General features: G+C 41.8%; 2 protein-coding genes across 13 annotated transcripts in view; both read left to right on the forward strand.

Moving 5' to 3' along the window:
* The window catches only part of cep131 (centrosomal protein 131), a 30,105-nt gene extending 22,346 nt beyond the window's left edge, over positions 1–7,759 (forward strand). For all 5 annotated transcript variants that reach the window (XM_072667228.1, XM_072667231.1, XM_072667230.1 and 2 more), the window contains 5 exons: positions 376–518; positions 745–922; positions 1,365–1,561; positions 1,704–1,764; positions 3,038–7,759. In XM_072667228.1, the coding sequence (XP_072523329.1) occupies positions 376–518; positions 745–922; positions 1,365–1,561; positions 1,704–1,764; positions 3,038–3,109 (651 nt within the window). In that variant the 3' untranslated portion in view covers positions 3,110–7,759. The remainder of the gene's footprint in view (positions 1–375; positions 519–744; positions 923–1,364; positions 1,562–1,703; positions 1,765–3,037) is intronic.
* A 1,013-nt stretch (positions 7,760–8,772) lies between these two features.
* The window catches only part of st6galnac (ST6 (alpha-N-acetyl-neuraminyl-2,3-beta-galactosyl-1,3)-N-acetylgalactosaminide alpha-2,6-sialyltransferase), a 29,049-nt gene continuing 21,786 nt past the window's right edge, over positions 8,773–16,035 (forward strand). For 2 of the 8 annotated variants that reach the window (XR_011978198.1, XM_072666979.1), the window contains exons 1-2: positions 9,165–9,246; positions 13,822–14,188. Coding sequence is in view for 7 of the 8 variants with exons in the window: in XM_072666979.1 (XP_072523080.1) it covers positions 14,061–14,188 (128 nt within the window). In the remaining variant the exon portion in view is untranslated. The other 6 variants (XM_072666980.1, XM_072666985.1, XM_072666984.1 and 3 more) reach the window with 6 other exon arrangements.

Below are 16,035 nucleotides of genomic sequence, written 5' to 3' on the forward strand. Positions count from 1 at the left end.
CGTTCAAGGTTGATTAGACCAGGCTACGCTTTTCCAGTCTGCTGGAAAAGTGGTTATTTGCGTTACTGTAGGCGTTCCTTCAGTCTGGCCATTCTCCATTGACCTCTCATCAACAAGGCGTTTCCAGTCTGCTCGATGTGTTTTCTTTATTACACCATCCTATGAAAATAAGAAAATCCCAGGAGATCAGCAGTTCTATAAATCCTCAAACCAGCCCCTCTGACACCATTTGCCACCATGTGCCATTTGACCTCTGACAACCTCTGCCACACCTAAAATCCCTGAGATCACAGATTGTGAACATTACAGTCTGCTGCAGCATGATATGATGGCTTGTCATGGTATGAAGTCTGCTATTCTCTCAAATGAACGCAGGAAGCGTGGTTGCTGGGTCGAGAGAGGGAACTGAAAGAAGAAGTGCGTCGGGGACGGGACAAAGAGATCGAACTGGCCATTCAGAGGCTGGAAGAAGAGACGAGCAGCGCTCGGGAAGAGTGTGAGAGAGCTGCTGACAACCGGTGAGCATGAAATGTGCATGCGTTTGTGTACTTCTCAGTTGTGTGTTTGTTCACTCATTGGTAAGTACGTTCCTACTGGTGTGCCTTTACCTTCTTAAACAGACAGCAGGCTAATTATCCGTATCATTAATTCCACAAAAGAGAGCAAACATGAGCCATTCAGAACCAAACAAACCCACCTGTGTTCTCAGCTCACTCCAGTGCTTTGTGTTCTGTGTGTGTTCAGTGTGAAGCGCGTGAGGGACAAGTATGAAGCTGAACTTCGAGAGTTGGAGCAGTCTGAACGAACAGCACTGGAGAAACAGCAGGAGATGAGGAAGAGACAGACCGAGATGGAAGGGGAGCTGCTCCGCCTGCAGACGCTCCTCACACAGAGAGATCAAGAAATCACAGACATCACTCAGGTAACCAGAGGGCACAGAGTGACAATGTAGCACTCACACATACCCAGAGTATTAAGCAACCTGTCAATCAGTCCTGCATCAACTTTGTATCTTCATTGTTTTCTGTTTTTTGCTTTTTGTTCTTTACATTGAATCAAAATCATGATGAATGGACCAGTAGAAATGCTTTGATCAAAACATTTTTTACATTGACTTCTATTGAATGTTAAGACGTTTTTTTGTTTACGTTTAAGGCATTTGCCTAAAGCTCTTATGCAGAAAGAAGTCAATTTGAATCTTGTTATACAGGAAGGAGAATGTAGAGTTAGGGCTCATGTCCTAATAAACATTTACAATAAGTAATAAGCATTTACATAAGTGTAAAAGTTTTTATGAAGAATTAATTCTGCTACACACATCCCACTCACCCACTCTCACACACTGTCCGGCCATGTGCTTGCAGATTCGCGATAAGCTAGCGGAGGAGAGGCGGAGCCTGGCAGAAGTAATCCGGCAAGAGTTTGCAGACAGGCTGGTCACGACGGAGGAAGAGAACAGGAGGATGAAGGTGGAGGTGGCCGAGGTACGCGCCCGCCTCCGTCTGGAGGTGGAGCGGCTGAGCAGAGAGAAGGAGGAAGAGCTAGCTGAGGTGCACCAGCGGTGAGGAACTCTCAGAAATAGCTTGCGCACAGACAGGCATTCAAAATGGCAGGCTTTGCACAGACATTAGCTCATAGTGCAGATGATGCCGTGTAAATGCAGGGTGGCTTACCTCTCTGACTAATGTGCTTTGTTTCTCTAGGGTGAAGTCAGCCATCCTGAAGAAGGAGGAAACTGTCAACAACTTGCGAAAACAACATGAGGTGTGTGTGATCTCCTTTAAGTAATAGATGGTTGTTTTTGTTGAAAGGAAGAATGCATGAACTGTCACAGAGTCATAATTTCCTGCACTATTGCTCTTCTATTGTTCTTCAGTAGAATCGCTTCACATTAATACATTAGATTTTGTAAGCAAAATTAACAAATGCAGATTTAAATATTACAAAGCATTAGCCAAAAGGTCAAATCTGTGCGTTCATTATATTGGGTAACAACACTGCACTTACTGTGGCAGAATAGGGTTTGATTCCCAAGCTACGCCGATAGGAGTCAGTGGGCAAGACTCCTAACACTATATCCTCCGACCTGAGTTATGAGATTAAACGTAAGTGTAATTATATATACTGTAATTACACAATATCCAAATATTTGTGGACACCCCTTCTAAGTAATGCATTCTAAGGAAGCGCATCGATTGCTGACACAGATGTGCACATGCACATACACAGCTTGTCTAGGCCCTGTAGAGACGTATTGCCGTTAGAATCAATGAACTTATAAACCTAGAAGGGTATAAAGGGTATAAACTGTGTCCTCTGGAATATAGGTGCTCCATCCAATACTTTTGGGATGAGGTGGGGTGGTGATCGCCCAACATCCTGAACTCACTCATTCTCTTGCAACCAGATCATCACAGCTATGCTCCAAAATCTAGTAGAAAGCATTTGGCCTTGGACAGTAGAGACAGTTACTCCAACAACAGCAACAGAAGCACTTTTTCCTGAAGAAAAAGTGCCATACTGCTTTCTTAGGCTGTTTTCACACCTCAAAGTCCAGACCCAGGTCTGAAATAAGGTTCACGTTTTTGTTACACATTGCAGTTTAGCTAAATAATGCATGATATACCTACGTCCCCTCATCATCTACGTGGACTGAATGTCCTTATACTTGTCAGTCCAAACCATTCAAATGTAGAGTTTTCACACTGCAAACAAATTGAACCATGGTTTTGTTTGCTCTAAGGCACCTTTCACACCTTTTTTTTGGTTTGGACCAAACTCAAAAGTCAAAAGGTCCAAACTAACCAGGGTAGGTTGGAAAGCGTCTAGGTCATTTTATACAACGGCTTCAACCGAGCATTTTTTGAGCATAATTTAGAATAGTTTTGGTTTGAAATGATTGAAACCAGTGATTTCAAACTTTTGAACCCTAGTGTAGTTCAGTGTAGTGTAGTGTTTAATACATTTTAACCCTTTTGTTTGTTCTTTCTTTCTCACTTATTTTGTTTCTTGTGTTTATTTTTTCCTTCTCTCCCAGGCGGCACTGAAAAGAGCAGATCACCTGGAGGCTCTGTTGGAGCAGCAGAGAAAACAGCTGTTGGGGAAGTGATTGACTGGCCATGAACTCATCCCTCCCCCACCCCTCACACTCCTCCTCTCCCTTTCCCTTCCACTGCCCATGGATATGGACCGGTGAGGACTGCAGTACGGTTTAACCTCGCTGCTCCATCCATCCGGAGAGAACGGCGCTGTCTTTCCCATGGGAACAGCAGCGGAACGGAGTAATAGAGGTCCTTTGTGTCAATCTTCAATGCCATGGACTAATCTACAGACTTTTCTTTACATCCAGCCTGACACACACACACACACACACATACATACGTAAAGAAAAAGCAGACTATAGAGGGAAACATGGAAGTGAAGAAGCGCGAGACACTTTCTCTGCGTGAGCAGAGAGCCGCTGTATGAGTGGGGGGTGGAAAAGCCCCTCTCTGGGTACAAAGCCCTCTAGTAAGCACTTCCAGATGTTCCAAGCACTCTGCACTGTCCCTCCCTCTGGCCGTCCCAGTCGAATGTGCCAAGTTATGCCCTTTTAAGCAACAGGCTGCAGTCTGTGAGAAAGTAAGTGAGAATAAGAGAGAGAGGGTTTAAAGAGGTGGGGGTAGAACCCCCCACCCCCCCCCCCCATCATCCCAAGTTTTCATTTTTATTCATATGTTATTTATATTCAGTCTTTTAATTACAATCTGCTGATCTGTGTTCGCTTACAGTCTGTGGTTTTCCGTTCTGCCCCCCACTACCACCCAAGCCCAGGCATTCGGCTCCTATACAGAAAGGCAGGAACAGAGAGGATAACCCCCCCTCCCCCTTCCACCTCCCCTGCCTCTTTGTGTTGCTTACAGATGCCTTTTGTCTCAGCCCCCCTCAAACCTCCCCCTCCAGGCTAGGGCTAAATTGTGGGATCAGCCTTGAAGCCTGTTGCACACACACACTAAAACACAGTGAGCCCTCATTACGAGCCCAGCTCTGCTTCTGAAGTGCATTAGGAGTGTCTAACAGAGGTAGATTCTTTTCTCTGCAGGATTGCAGAGCTAGCTTCACTCTTGTTTAGTTGAAGAACATGATAGGTAGAAGCGTTGGAATGTTAACAGAGAGAAAGAGAACAAAGGGAAAACGAAAACATGTCTGGTGTTTTTGAGTAGTCTATGGATACTGTAGGTAGGGTCTTTAGTAGGGATGCACAACAATGTACCAGGTTTGTATCGATATCGGCAGATAACCGCTTTCAAGAACTATTTTGGCATTGGACAGGAGATTAGATTTTTAGTGATATTTCAAACTTGAGGACATATGTGTTGTGCTCTATAATGTCAGAACATCTAGGTAGATCTGGGCTCCTGTACTATTGATTCTAGTACATTTGTAGTCCCAGTTTGAGTTCCAGTTTCAAACTTGAGGGTGTATTTCTTGTGCTCTCCTAGTTCTGGAACAGGAGAATGTTTAGGTGGCTCTGGGCTAGGGGTGGGCGATATGGTAAAATGATTATATTATTATATTACAATTTCATGATACACAATATTTAGCTTGAACTTTTGACATGCAGACAAAATTAATCTGCTGTTCGAATATTCTCCCATACTGAGTACAGTGGTTTCTATTCAAAGTGTGCCACACTTTATCTAATAGCAGTAATTACACTCTCTGTAATGAAATGCACAGTTGATCAGTGTTCTATAAGCACTGACGATATCCACAGTACGCTCACTTTTATCACTATTTCAATAAAATATGATCATATTGCCCAGCTCTACTCTGAGCAACTCTACCATTCATTTTACTGCATTTGTGATCCTCTAGTATTCTCTATAATGCCAGTTCAGGTAGCTATAGTCTCAATAAGCTTTAATAACATAGAAATGGCAGAGTATCATATCTTTTTACTGATCAGTGCATCCCTAGCCTTTATGACTGGAGAAATTAGTACTCAGAGTAGTTGTGTTGGGTTACATGTAGAGTGAGTCAGCAAGAGAATACTTTAGAAAGTGAGATTGAGATAAGGAAAAGGAAAAAGTGGGGTGAACAGAGGAATGTGCATAGAAAGTGTTTATAGGATTAGGGTAAGCAGAGCTGGCTCGTAGAGTGGACTTATGAGGGGCCAGAGAGGCAAACTACACTATAGAAGTTACACTATAGAGGTTTTTCACTAAAAGCCGTCCAGTTTCTCCGTGCAACGTACACCCCTCAGCCTGGAGAGGGGGCCTGGGACCGAATGCATTAAGACGTTGGGGGCAGAAGTGGTTACAAGAGTCCAGCTGCTCTCCCCACATTTGTGTTTTTCTTTCTCCTTCTCATCTTGTGTTCCTAAAGCTTTGGCCTTGTAATGGCGGATTCTCCATAATGAAACGTTTTTCTTTTTTTTCTTTTTTTTGGCTACAGTTCATGGAATGTACTCTGATTTGCCCTTTTGATTTGGAGCTTTTCTATCTTCGAAAGGACACCTTGTCTTATAAGAGCTTTTTGTTTTCTTGGTTTGCACCACTTCGAAACAGGAAAAGTGGCCTCTTGTTTCAGCCCTGAAAGTCTTTACAGCTTAGAAAACCACTTGGAAATAAAGATTACGCAGATTGTGACCGAGGGGAATCTAGATGAGCTTTTGTTGGGAAATGACCCAGATTCACCCAGGCTTTCTAGACCAATTTCTATTATTTTTAATCTGTAGCTTTAATATTTATTGTAGAAAATGCTCTTGTTTTTTTTTATTTGTTTGTTTTTTGACTAAACTTGCCACTACACTGCAAAATTTATATTTTGGGAAGGTGAAATCACCTCAGATCTACTGTAAACATTTAATATTTCTTATTTTAAGACTGTTGTGTTAATTACTTGCAATTAGTTAGCTAATTATCGTATTTCCATGCAGTTTGTACCTGTAGAGATCAGAAAATCTTGCTTATTTTAAAGAATAATGCAGATCATTTTGCTTTTTTCAATGAAAATGCCTGAAACGAGCAAAATGACATGCCAATGGAAAAATGCTACCCAAAATGACTTAAAACAAGTTTAAACAATCTCAATTAGAGAAATACAAGATGTTTAAACTAGATTTGGGGTGACTTGCCAGGATATACCACTTATTTTATGTTGTGAATGAAAGTGTAGCACAATGATGATGCTTGTAAGCTTGGCCTCAAGCAAATGGGCTTTCACTCTGAAGAGAAGGCCTCGTTTCTGACCTTACTGACCGCTGTACAGTTAGTACTGCTCAATTGTACCATTCTTGGATGGGTTTTAGTACGTCAGGTTGTTCTGACGTGAAGTTGTCTGTAGGGCGTTTGAGTGGAAGGAGTGTATCGAATGATTTAGCAGAGGTTAGTGAAAGGCTGCAGCTGTTGTTTTTCAGTGGTAGGAAGGAAGCAGCGCTTCCTTATTGAAAACCAACTTTTAACATTTAAAGACACACTGCCTACACACTGTTCACTCACAGGAGACTGGTCTCCAATAGTGTTAGGGTTAGCATTAGCAAACAGGAAAGCACCAGTGCCATGGCACTAGCATAAATACTGAGATCTGAAATGTGAGTTTTAGAGTTGAGAATTTGTGAGGGTCCAGCAAAGAACTCTGCAGTGGGCACAGAGTGCGTGTATCGGTGCTCAGGATTATCTGTGCACGTCATTTGGATATTAAGAACTTGGCAAGACCCCAGTCAAAGGTTCACGCCAAGTTAATGCCAATGTGAGGAATGGTCCTGCACATATTTTCTGAAGGGCGTCTGGAGGCAAGAGCAGAACCTTGGCAGTGATTGCTGCTCTGTGGCCTCGGTTCCAGCGCGGGTGGCAGCATGGTTGGCATTGCTGGTGCATGCCAGTCCCACTCATGCCAATGAGCTCGTCTTTCTTTGTGCCCCCTCATATACAAGCGCCGGTCGCCTTCTCTTGTGTCGTTGTTCTCCCACTTTTCTTTAACCTTGTGTTCGTGTGATTGCAGTAGGCGATCACACTTCTGTTCTTCTTAGGTTGTTGTCGTCTTATTATTATTATTCTATCTGGTTTTGTCTGGTTAACTCAGGCCACAATTTTGAGATTTCGACTCCGTTCCAACTTTAAATTGTGCATCATGTTGATGACGTGTGCTTGTATACAGCTTTAGGATTGGTCCAATAGTATTCGGACAGGAAGTATCCGAACAGGAAGTATCTGAAGCTATTGTGGCCAAAACACTACCATAGGAATGCATTAAAATGTGTTTGTAATCTTAATAATTATCTAATAGCGTCGTTTTGGGGAAAAGTTTTGACACCCCACATTTTGTCCAAATGTTTCTGGACACCGTTCTTTTAGCCCAATGTACTGGATTAGCTTTTGGGCAAAGGTTTTGACACCCCACATTTTGGCCAAAAAATTGTGGACACACCTCTGCTCCCAAACATATCAGATCAGAGCTTTTGGGCAAATGTTTTGACACCCCAAATTTCAGCCAAATGTTAGTAGACACACATCTGTTCTGTATTGGATTAGCTTTTGGTCAAAAGCTTTTTGCACCCACACTACCCATCCTTGTTCTGTTGTTGATTTGTGTTCTATGTTTAATGATCTGTTGTTGAGATTCCTATTTGCCGTTACTTGTAGCTCTTAACCCGACCCTTCATTATTCTGTTGCACACGTAGTTGTTTTGGTTCCAAGTTAGTCCTTCTGATGAACTATGATGATCTGAAACTGTGAAAGCTTTGACCGTTTTGTGTAAAATAAATGAATAAATCAATCTGATGTAGACGACTCTCTTTATCTTCACTCTCTTCGCCTTGCGCTTGAACAGAAGCAGAAACAACCCTGCGTTTGTTGTGGCTCCCCGGCGTTGCTCTCTCAGAGGAGAACTCCGTGACTAATCAGTTCTCTCTCTTTCTCTCTAATGTGGGCTTAGTGTATAGACTTCACTTTATTCCCTGTGGAAAAGGCCTTGCCTTGAACTGACTTCTCTACGCTGTTTACTGCTTTGTGTACATCTCTAAGAGTCTGCAGCTGACCCACTTCTGGTCAGTCTTACTTTCACCTCCTTCTGCTTTCCCTCCCTCTCTCTCTCTCTCTCTCTCACTCTTTTTCTCTGTTTTTCTCTGACCAGCAGAGATGTGGATTAAAAAGCATGGTTCATTACCGTAGGCCCTTTTCTTTCTTCTCTGCTCGTCTCTTGACTTCACTCCTTTCACGTTCAACCCCCCACCTCTTTACAGCCTCTGTGGCCTTTGTGACTGAGGCCAGGAAAGAGACGCGAGAGTGCATGTGTGAGTGGAGATAACAGTGCTATATGTAAATGTATGAGGCTTGGGGGGTGGCGGGACGGATGACCGTTTGATAACAAAGCAGCGTCCCAGACGCGGCGGACCCAAAGTATGTTAAGCATGTGGTTGCCAGTCTTTTGAGTGTGGGGTCTTCTGAGTGAGTGAGTGTGTGTGAAGCATAGAGACAGAGCACGAGAGAGGGGGGAGAAAACACATGCTCAGGCATGTCACCTGACACATCTGATGCATGGTTTAGATGTTTCACATATGATGTGCTTGTGGCATCTTTGCTAAAACTTTCTTTTTTCTTCTCTCCTTGCCCAACTCCTCTGTGTGAGACCCCCCCCCCTCTCTCCCTCTCTCCCTCTCCCTCTCCCTCTTTGGAGGACAGGAGGTGGGGGCGTTGACCAATTGCCAGCAGCTGTTGCTCGTTTCACAAAAGAGGCCGGCCCTCCTGTGCCCTGTGTGTGTGTGTGTGTGTGTGTCAGCATGGGATTCTCAGTGTGTGCTGAGTTGCTGGGTGGAACCAACGGTCCCGTTTCCTTCCGCTAGAAGGTCTAGAAGCGCTTATCTGACAGCAGGTTCCTCCCCCAAGTAAGGAGAACTTTTTTGTTGCCTCTTTGTCTGTTCTTCAGAGTGGTTCTCAGTAGGGTTGTGTATGTTGGAAAGAAGTTGTCTGATCTTCTGGCTGGCTTTCAGCAGAGATCACACACTTTGTTTTGGTTCCTCTGAAAGTTCTCTGCTCTCACAAAGTGTGTGAATTTGGGAGCTCTCCCTTTTATCAGATCCACTTTCTTTGCATAAGCAGGGAGAGGGAGGGTACTTGTGTATTTGCGAGGCTTCCTGTGGGAGGGGCGTTTTAGTTTGTAGTTCAGATTCAGTGTGCTGATGTTGCTCAGCCTCAGTCTGGTGTGGTCCTGTCAGGGGAAATCCACTGTGGCCTGAACACTTCTGTGCCGTCTTCTACAGGCAGGTCGGTTAGTTCTGCTATCGCATTCTTCACATTCCTCCTCGGATATTTGGGGAATAACTGAAGGATCCTAAAAAAAGGATGTCTAACAAAGGTCTGGTTTGCTGCTGACTGTATTTTCTGATCTTTAGTATGAAAGCAGGGTTACTGTATGTCAAATCTCTTATAAACATTATAGGGGTCAACGCTGGCTTATAAAACCAGCAGCATGCTACTTTAGACTGCACTCTTAACCCCAAAAATGGGTTCTATCTAGTACTGTAAAACAGTCTTTGACAATAACTACAGTAGAGCAATAGTACAGTACACAGTAGGTTGTTTTGGTGCTGTATAATAACAGAAGAGTTTCAAGATTCTTTTAAAAGCCTTTACAAGAATGTTTTCATCATATAGAAGAACCAGAAGCCTCTAAATAACACTTTAAAAAGCAGATTTGATTTGCACCAAGTGGAACCCCTTCTGGTGCTATAGCCATTTTGAAAGGTTCTTTAAAAAGCTCATTCATGAGGTTTGTCCTCATAAATAACAACATTTTAACCAGGCAAATAACTATTTGAGCTATTTGAGCATTTACAATGTTCTGGGAATTGTCCTAGTTTTATTTAGAACTATAACCTTCTCTAAAGTTATAGTTTAATGTTTCATTAATGTTTCAGTACTGCAGTTTGGCAAACCATTATCTATAAAAAACTTTCAATTATTAAATTCAATGCTTACATTACATTTTTGCTGATAAAGTAATTCATTATTTATCTGTGAAAATGTGAATCTATATCTGCAGTTTGGAGCTAGTTTCCCCAAAACCCAGGTTAAAGGCTAAGCCTATACGTAAACAACTTTTACAATGGTGATTCTGCATTAACCCAGCAATTTAACTCTAGAATGGGTTTAAGCTAGGTCTGGAAAACCAGTTGTTTATTTTTTTGAGTGTTGTCATTTTTGCTGTAGTATTGCTTGCTATTGAGTATTATAGATATCCAGATTCTGGAAACTGGATAGCGCTTATTTAGGGTAAATACAATTACAATTGAAACTAAAAGGGTTCTCTTTGGTCTTAAAATTTCTTCACTTGATCCTTTTGATTCTGTAAGCTATTCAAATGTTCTTTAAAGAACCATATACAAGTGAGTTTTCAAACAATGAAAAGAACCATTTAAGCATTCAAATGGTTCTCAGATATCGTGGTTCTACAAAGAACCATTGCCTAAAATAAAGAACCATTTTTAAGGGTGTATGTGTTTAGTAGCAAAGTCAGTGTTTCCAGGCAAGTAATGGTCTTTAAAGTAAGAGTTATTGCTATTAGAATATTATCTGTATCTGCAGATATCTTAAAAGATGCTTAAAAAGACATAAAATGCAATTTGACAGATATTTAGACCCATATTTTAAACAGAGATGATCATTTATTTTTTAATTGCCAAAGAGCAGAATGTTAATGTGATGCTGGACTTATCGTATTGGAAAGTTTGGGCACTCTTAGCCAGGGGGCACTTATTTTTGCCTTTTTTATATTTGAGAAGTAGTAAACACAGCTTCTGTAGCTAATCATAAAACATACAACACTATTTACAGCAAGTCCGAAAGCTCAGTTGCTCTGTCCCTCATAACCTACATAACCCAAAATCGCCTGAGTGGTCTGTGCTGACATTTAGGGCATCGTGGCTGTAAAGGCTCATATTCTTTGTGACAATGCTTGACACCAACCCAGGCCTGTCGCGTGTCACCAACTGTAATTATGAACTGCCTGCTGAATAAAATTTCCTAAAACTGTATTGTTAATTAATTTTCTGACTCTTCAAACCTTGTTCCAACAACAATGGTCTCATCTAAGACGCAATGCAAAGAAAGTAGTTGGTTCCCACATGGTAATGGAAAGCTATAAAAAGTTTCTACAGTTTCCAGTGTAAAGAAATGGCAGTTCAGGAGAACTGTGGAGATCAACATGATGTCTTCTTTAATAAACCTCTGCTCGCTTGCTGGTAAGATACAAACATATTAACCTGCAGGAAGCTGAATTATGACTGTTCTACTGTGCAGCACTGCTCGTGCAAACCTCTTCATGGAAGAGTCATAAGAGGAAACCTCACATGCAACCTTGTCACATAACTTGAACTTGACAGAATTTCGCAGAACTTTTAGAAAAGCCAGATGAGTTTTTGCAGATACCCATATTGGTGCATTTCTACACTCTTGAAAAAAGGTGTTCTTTAGAGATTCTTTAGTAAATGCAATTTATTTGAATTCTATAGAGACATTTGAATACGTGTAGCCTGATTAAATAGGTCTTGTCTGTAATGGAAAATCTCTTGTGTATTTAGTTCATTAAAGACCTATTTAAAATGAGTAAAGGAACATAACTACTGTTACATCAACTAACTTTCAGTGCAATTTGGAGCCCTTAAACTGAATTTTGGACTATAAACTCTGATAAAACAGGGTTGGTTAATGGTAGAAAACCAACCTGTGATGCATATAGGAATGATGGCAAGAGTTTAGCTGAATCAGGAAGGTGGTGCACTGTTTTACTGTGCAGCGCTGCCTGCATAATAAGGAAGCCTTGTCTGTGATCTGCACAACAAAACTTAGCACTTAAAGTACACCACAGAACTTCTAGAAAAGCCAGATGAGCTTTGGAATTTGGATTAAAAGAAATTCTATATACTACTATTCTATGCTTAAATAGAGTGCTTAAAACAGACAATCTGGCTAAGTGTTTACAAGCTGTGATTACTGATAACTGCCCAAACTTTTGCACCAGCCACAGTGCTGATTTTCATCTTTTTATTTTTGAGTCATGAAAGACGGAGCATCTGCATTTGGATTCACTTTGCTTGATTAGCTACAAAGGCTGGGTTTTAATACTTACCATATAAAAAAGAGCACTATCTCATTTAGCCAAGGTTGTCCAAACATTTGCATTGGCAGATATAAAAACCTAGAAACATTTGTCAGAATTCCCCTGTCAGTGCATCCCCACACTCTTTAACAAAAAGGGTTCTTTAAAGGTTCATCAGTAAAAGCTGTGGTTCTACATACATTTGAGTGCTCACATAGTTTGTTGCCTGTTTGTTCTCTCTTAAAATGATTCTCACACGAAAATGTTATATAGACACATATGTGGACAACTGCTCACTCACAGTTCTGCTTTTGCATCCCCAGCTCAACCCAAAAGTATTGTGTAGTATTGTGTATCATTCCAGAGAACACAGTTCCACTGTTCCACTTGGAATTAAGCATGGTGCCAATAGATTCATTTTGATTAACTCCAGAGAGTCCTATTCTATTGGAAATGCTTCTGTACAGGGACTAGACAAGCTGTGTGTGTGCATTTGCACATCTTTGTCAGCAATGTGCTTACAGTAGCCGAATGCATTAATTGGAAGAGATGTCGCCAAACATTTGAACATGTAGAGTAGGTTCCACTATTGTTAGTAGAGTCAAAGAAACCCATTTCAGCACTATCTAGAGCCGTTTGGGCCAAGAGCCTCTCTGATGAAGCAATATTAAAATATACAATATTTTATATATTTTTTCATAGATATTTTATGTCTTGTGTTTGTAATTGGGTATCGACATTTGCCAGAACTCTCATATCTGTGTATCCCTACACTCCCGGGCACTATGGCTCGAGTACAATTCCCAAGCCATGTCACTTTGCCATCAGCAAATTTGGCCGTGCTTTCTCAAGATGGGTAGATGCCGCTCTCTCCCCTAATCACTCAGTACAGTCGTCCGTTAGCTGGTACGGTGGAGCTGGAGACCCTGCACTTTCCTCAGAGCGTGGCGGCTGCCCGGGTAGGCTGCAGTTAAAAAAAAAAAAGAGCCAGTGGCTGGATTCACATGTATTGGAGAAGTCCTTACTCTCCTAGTCTCGAGAGCATAGCTAGTGTTAGGGGGAGTTACAAATGGGTGGGTCAGTTTGCAGTGCTGAATTTGGAGGAAAGGGGGGGGGGGCACAAAATAAAGAGTTTGGTAATAGTAGAAAACCAGCCTTTAGTGTTTAAAAATATATAGGAATGAAGGCAAGAGTGAGGCCTGTCTGACTCACAGTCTGAGGGAAGGAAAGGAAGTGATGCTTTTTTATTAATCACAGAATTACTCATGTTACCCACAAACAGTAAGTCATGCATACAGCATCCAACTAGTAAAGGAGTGTGGCATCTTGTAAGCTTTGCCAAGTTTCGGTCTCCATAGTGCTCACCACAGAACCACCCTCAATAGCTTCCAATGATTCATTCTCTAACCTGCTCATTTTCTACTTATTCTACTGCTTTCTAACTTTCTCAGTTTTCTCCCTCTCTTCCCTCTATAGTACAGCCTCCCACCCTCACCCCCCTCCTTTTCAGTCTTCTCCTTTTCTTTAATGGCTGAAACCTCAGAACTTAAACACACACTTGGAAAAGGGGGGGAAAAATGCAAGAAAAAAAAAAAGCCAGAAAAGAGGCGGGCGCCTTCTCCTATTGCCCCGTTTCCCAGCTCCGGAGCCCTTTAATTAAAGCTGGATTACTGAGGAGCTCTGTAGAAACAGCCTTGCAGAATAACTTGACTCTCTCTTGTTCTTCTTGTCCTCCTGTACAGAGCAGCTCATGGTGCTGGGGGAATAGGCCCTGTGGTTGTTGGCAACAGTGCCTGGGGATTAATAAAGAAAGAGCAACCCTCAGCATCCCTGCCTCACTTCTCCTTCCTGATGCAGGCTCCTGATCTGTGTGTCGGACAGCCTGCGGACTCTCCATCAGGACAGCTCTCCTCATGCCCTCACCGGGCGACCCGGAGTTAGGGGGACCAGCTGACGGGACGGGAGCGAAAGCAGGGCCAAGATGACAGTCTTGATGCCCCAGAGAAAACTGATGGTCTTTTTCCTGGTTCTGACCGCAGTTCTGGGGTTCTACATGCTGAGCCTAAGTCTGGAGCCGAAGCAGTGGGGTCACCAAAGCTTCGTCCACAGGTATGCAGTTCTTCATGCTTGCCGTCTGTGCTGCAATAACTTCAGTGTGAATGGGAGGAGCCAGTCTGTTGTTGATTGAATAGGTGGGCCGATATAAATGAGTACAACAACTTCTACATGGAAAAGTTTAGTGATCCATTGGACCCTTTAAATTCTATGTAACCACACACTTCAATTCATTTATTATGATTTTCATCAGTTTCATAGGCCCTAAAATAGACCCCTGTGGGACTGGTAAGCTGAACAGCTTTACACTAGTTTACACTGGTGTTCTTTTTTTCTTCTAAGGTAGAAGTCCACCATGCATCCTGGCTGGTGGAACACGTAGCCTTGCTGATCACTATGTACATCACTATGTGCATCACCATGTTTTTTCCACAAGGAATCATTGTTCCAGCTCCCAGAATGCTGTTATGATGAATGGGAATATTTACTAACTCAGACTGTCCTTAATTATTTTTCTTCACAGTCTGAAGAATCAACTACAGAAAGACTCTAGCCCCAAGCCTTTAGTAAACTGTTATTAACGTTCCTTAAAGAGGGTCATTTGGGCTTTGGCAGCTCACCCCTGCAGAGCATTAACACACCAGCTAGCAAATGGAAAAGTGCTTAGTCATTATAGTGGAAGCATGGCCTGCTGTGCTAAATCTGCTTTAGACTGAAAGCTGAAAAGTATTAGCCGGTAGAATAGGGCCTAACCAAAGAGAATCTCTCTACTAAACTCATGTTGAACTTGACTTCTGGCTTGTTTGCCTAAAAAAATACAAGCATCTCTGAGCGATGCCATAGAATGTTTTCTTAGTTTGGATTTGGGACATTGGGATCCAACGTTATGCAGGAATTGTCATTTTTAGCTCTTACTGTTGTGAAGTGAAATGTGTGTTTTGAGCCATCGCTAAAAGACACGCTTTGCACATGCATTTTACAAGCTAAGAGATCCAGAAACATCACTGAAAGACTGGTGGACTAAGGCGGTAGAGTAATATTACAGGACTTTACACAAATATAATTTGGGTTATGCAGTTCTCATGAGTGCTATTCTGCCCACTTAAGCACAGTTACAGTTTCTGGTGTGCCGAACCAAGAGTAGCAACAGTAGTTCTCCATTACAGTGAGTGGAGTAGAGATGATTTTGAGGCTGTTCTCTGAAGGTAAAATTGTTACATAATGTTGTTTTATATAGACATCATGAATCTGCCATAGATGTTTTGTTAGGACATTTCTTAAGAACAGATTTAAGGCCATTCTTGGGCTAATATTGGTGAATGAGGCCCATGTTTGTAATAGAGATGGATATAGAGAGTGAAGAACCTTTTGAAGGTCAAGCACAAAGGTTATTCATACTCGCATTTCTTTTACAAACATGATTCTTAATAGAACTAAAAGTGGTTCCTCTTATTGAAAGAACCATTTAAAATAACTATTATTTTAGGTGTACATGAATTAGGAATTATGTTAAAATGGCCTACAGAAAACAACCTGCTCTTTTATTGGGAAAACTTGAAAACCTAGTTATTTCATCCCGTTCTGGGGTATCATGGACTTTACGTGAACAGTTTAGGACATTGTTTGGAGACTTCCAGAGATTATTTTTATTGCTTTAGGACTGGTGTGTGTTTTGGTGGGGTTTTTTTGGGGGGGGATTTTTTATTAGTCCTGCCATCAGGTTCTCAGTTTTCCCTTGTTCTCTTACATGGTAGAAGTTTAACAGCTGTTAGTAACAGTTTAAACCTGACTCAATTGCAGCGTTTTAAAGAGAGCCTCTCTGAGAACATTCAAGCTGTTTCTTGAGAAAACTAATGCAAATAGATATGGCTTCTTTTTTTAGGCTCAAAGTGTTAAAAAAG

The sequence above is a fragment of the Salminus brasiliensis genome, chromosome 22 (genome assembly GCF_030463535.1).
Source record: "Salminus brasiliensis chromosome 22, fSalBra1.hap2, whole genome shotgun sequence".
Taxonomy (NCBI): domain Eukaryota; kingdom Metazoa; phylum Chordata; class Actinopteri; order Characiformes; family Bryconidae; genus Salminus; species Salminus brasiliensis.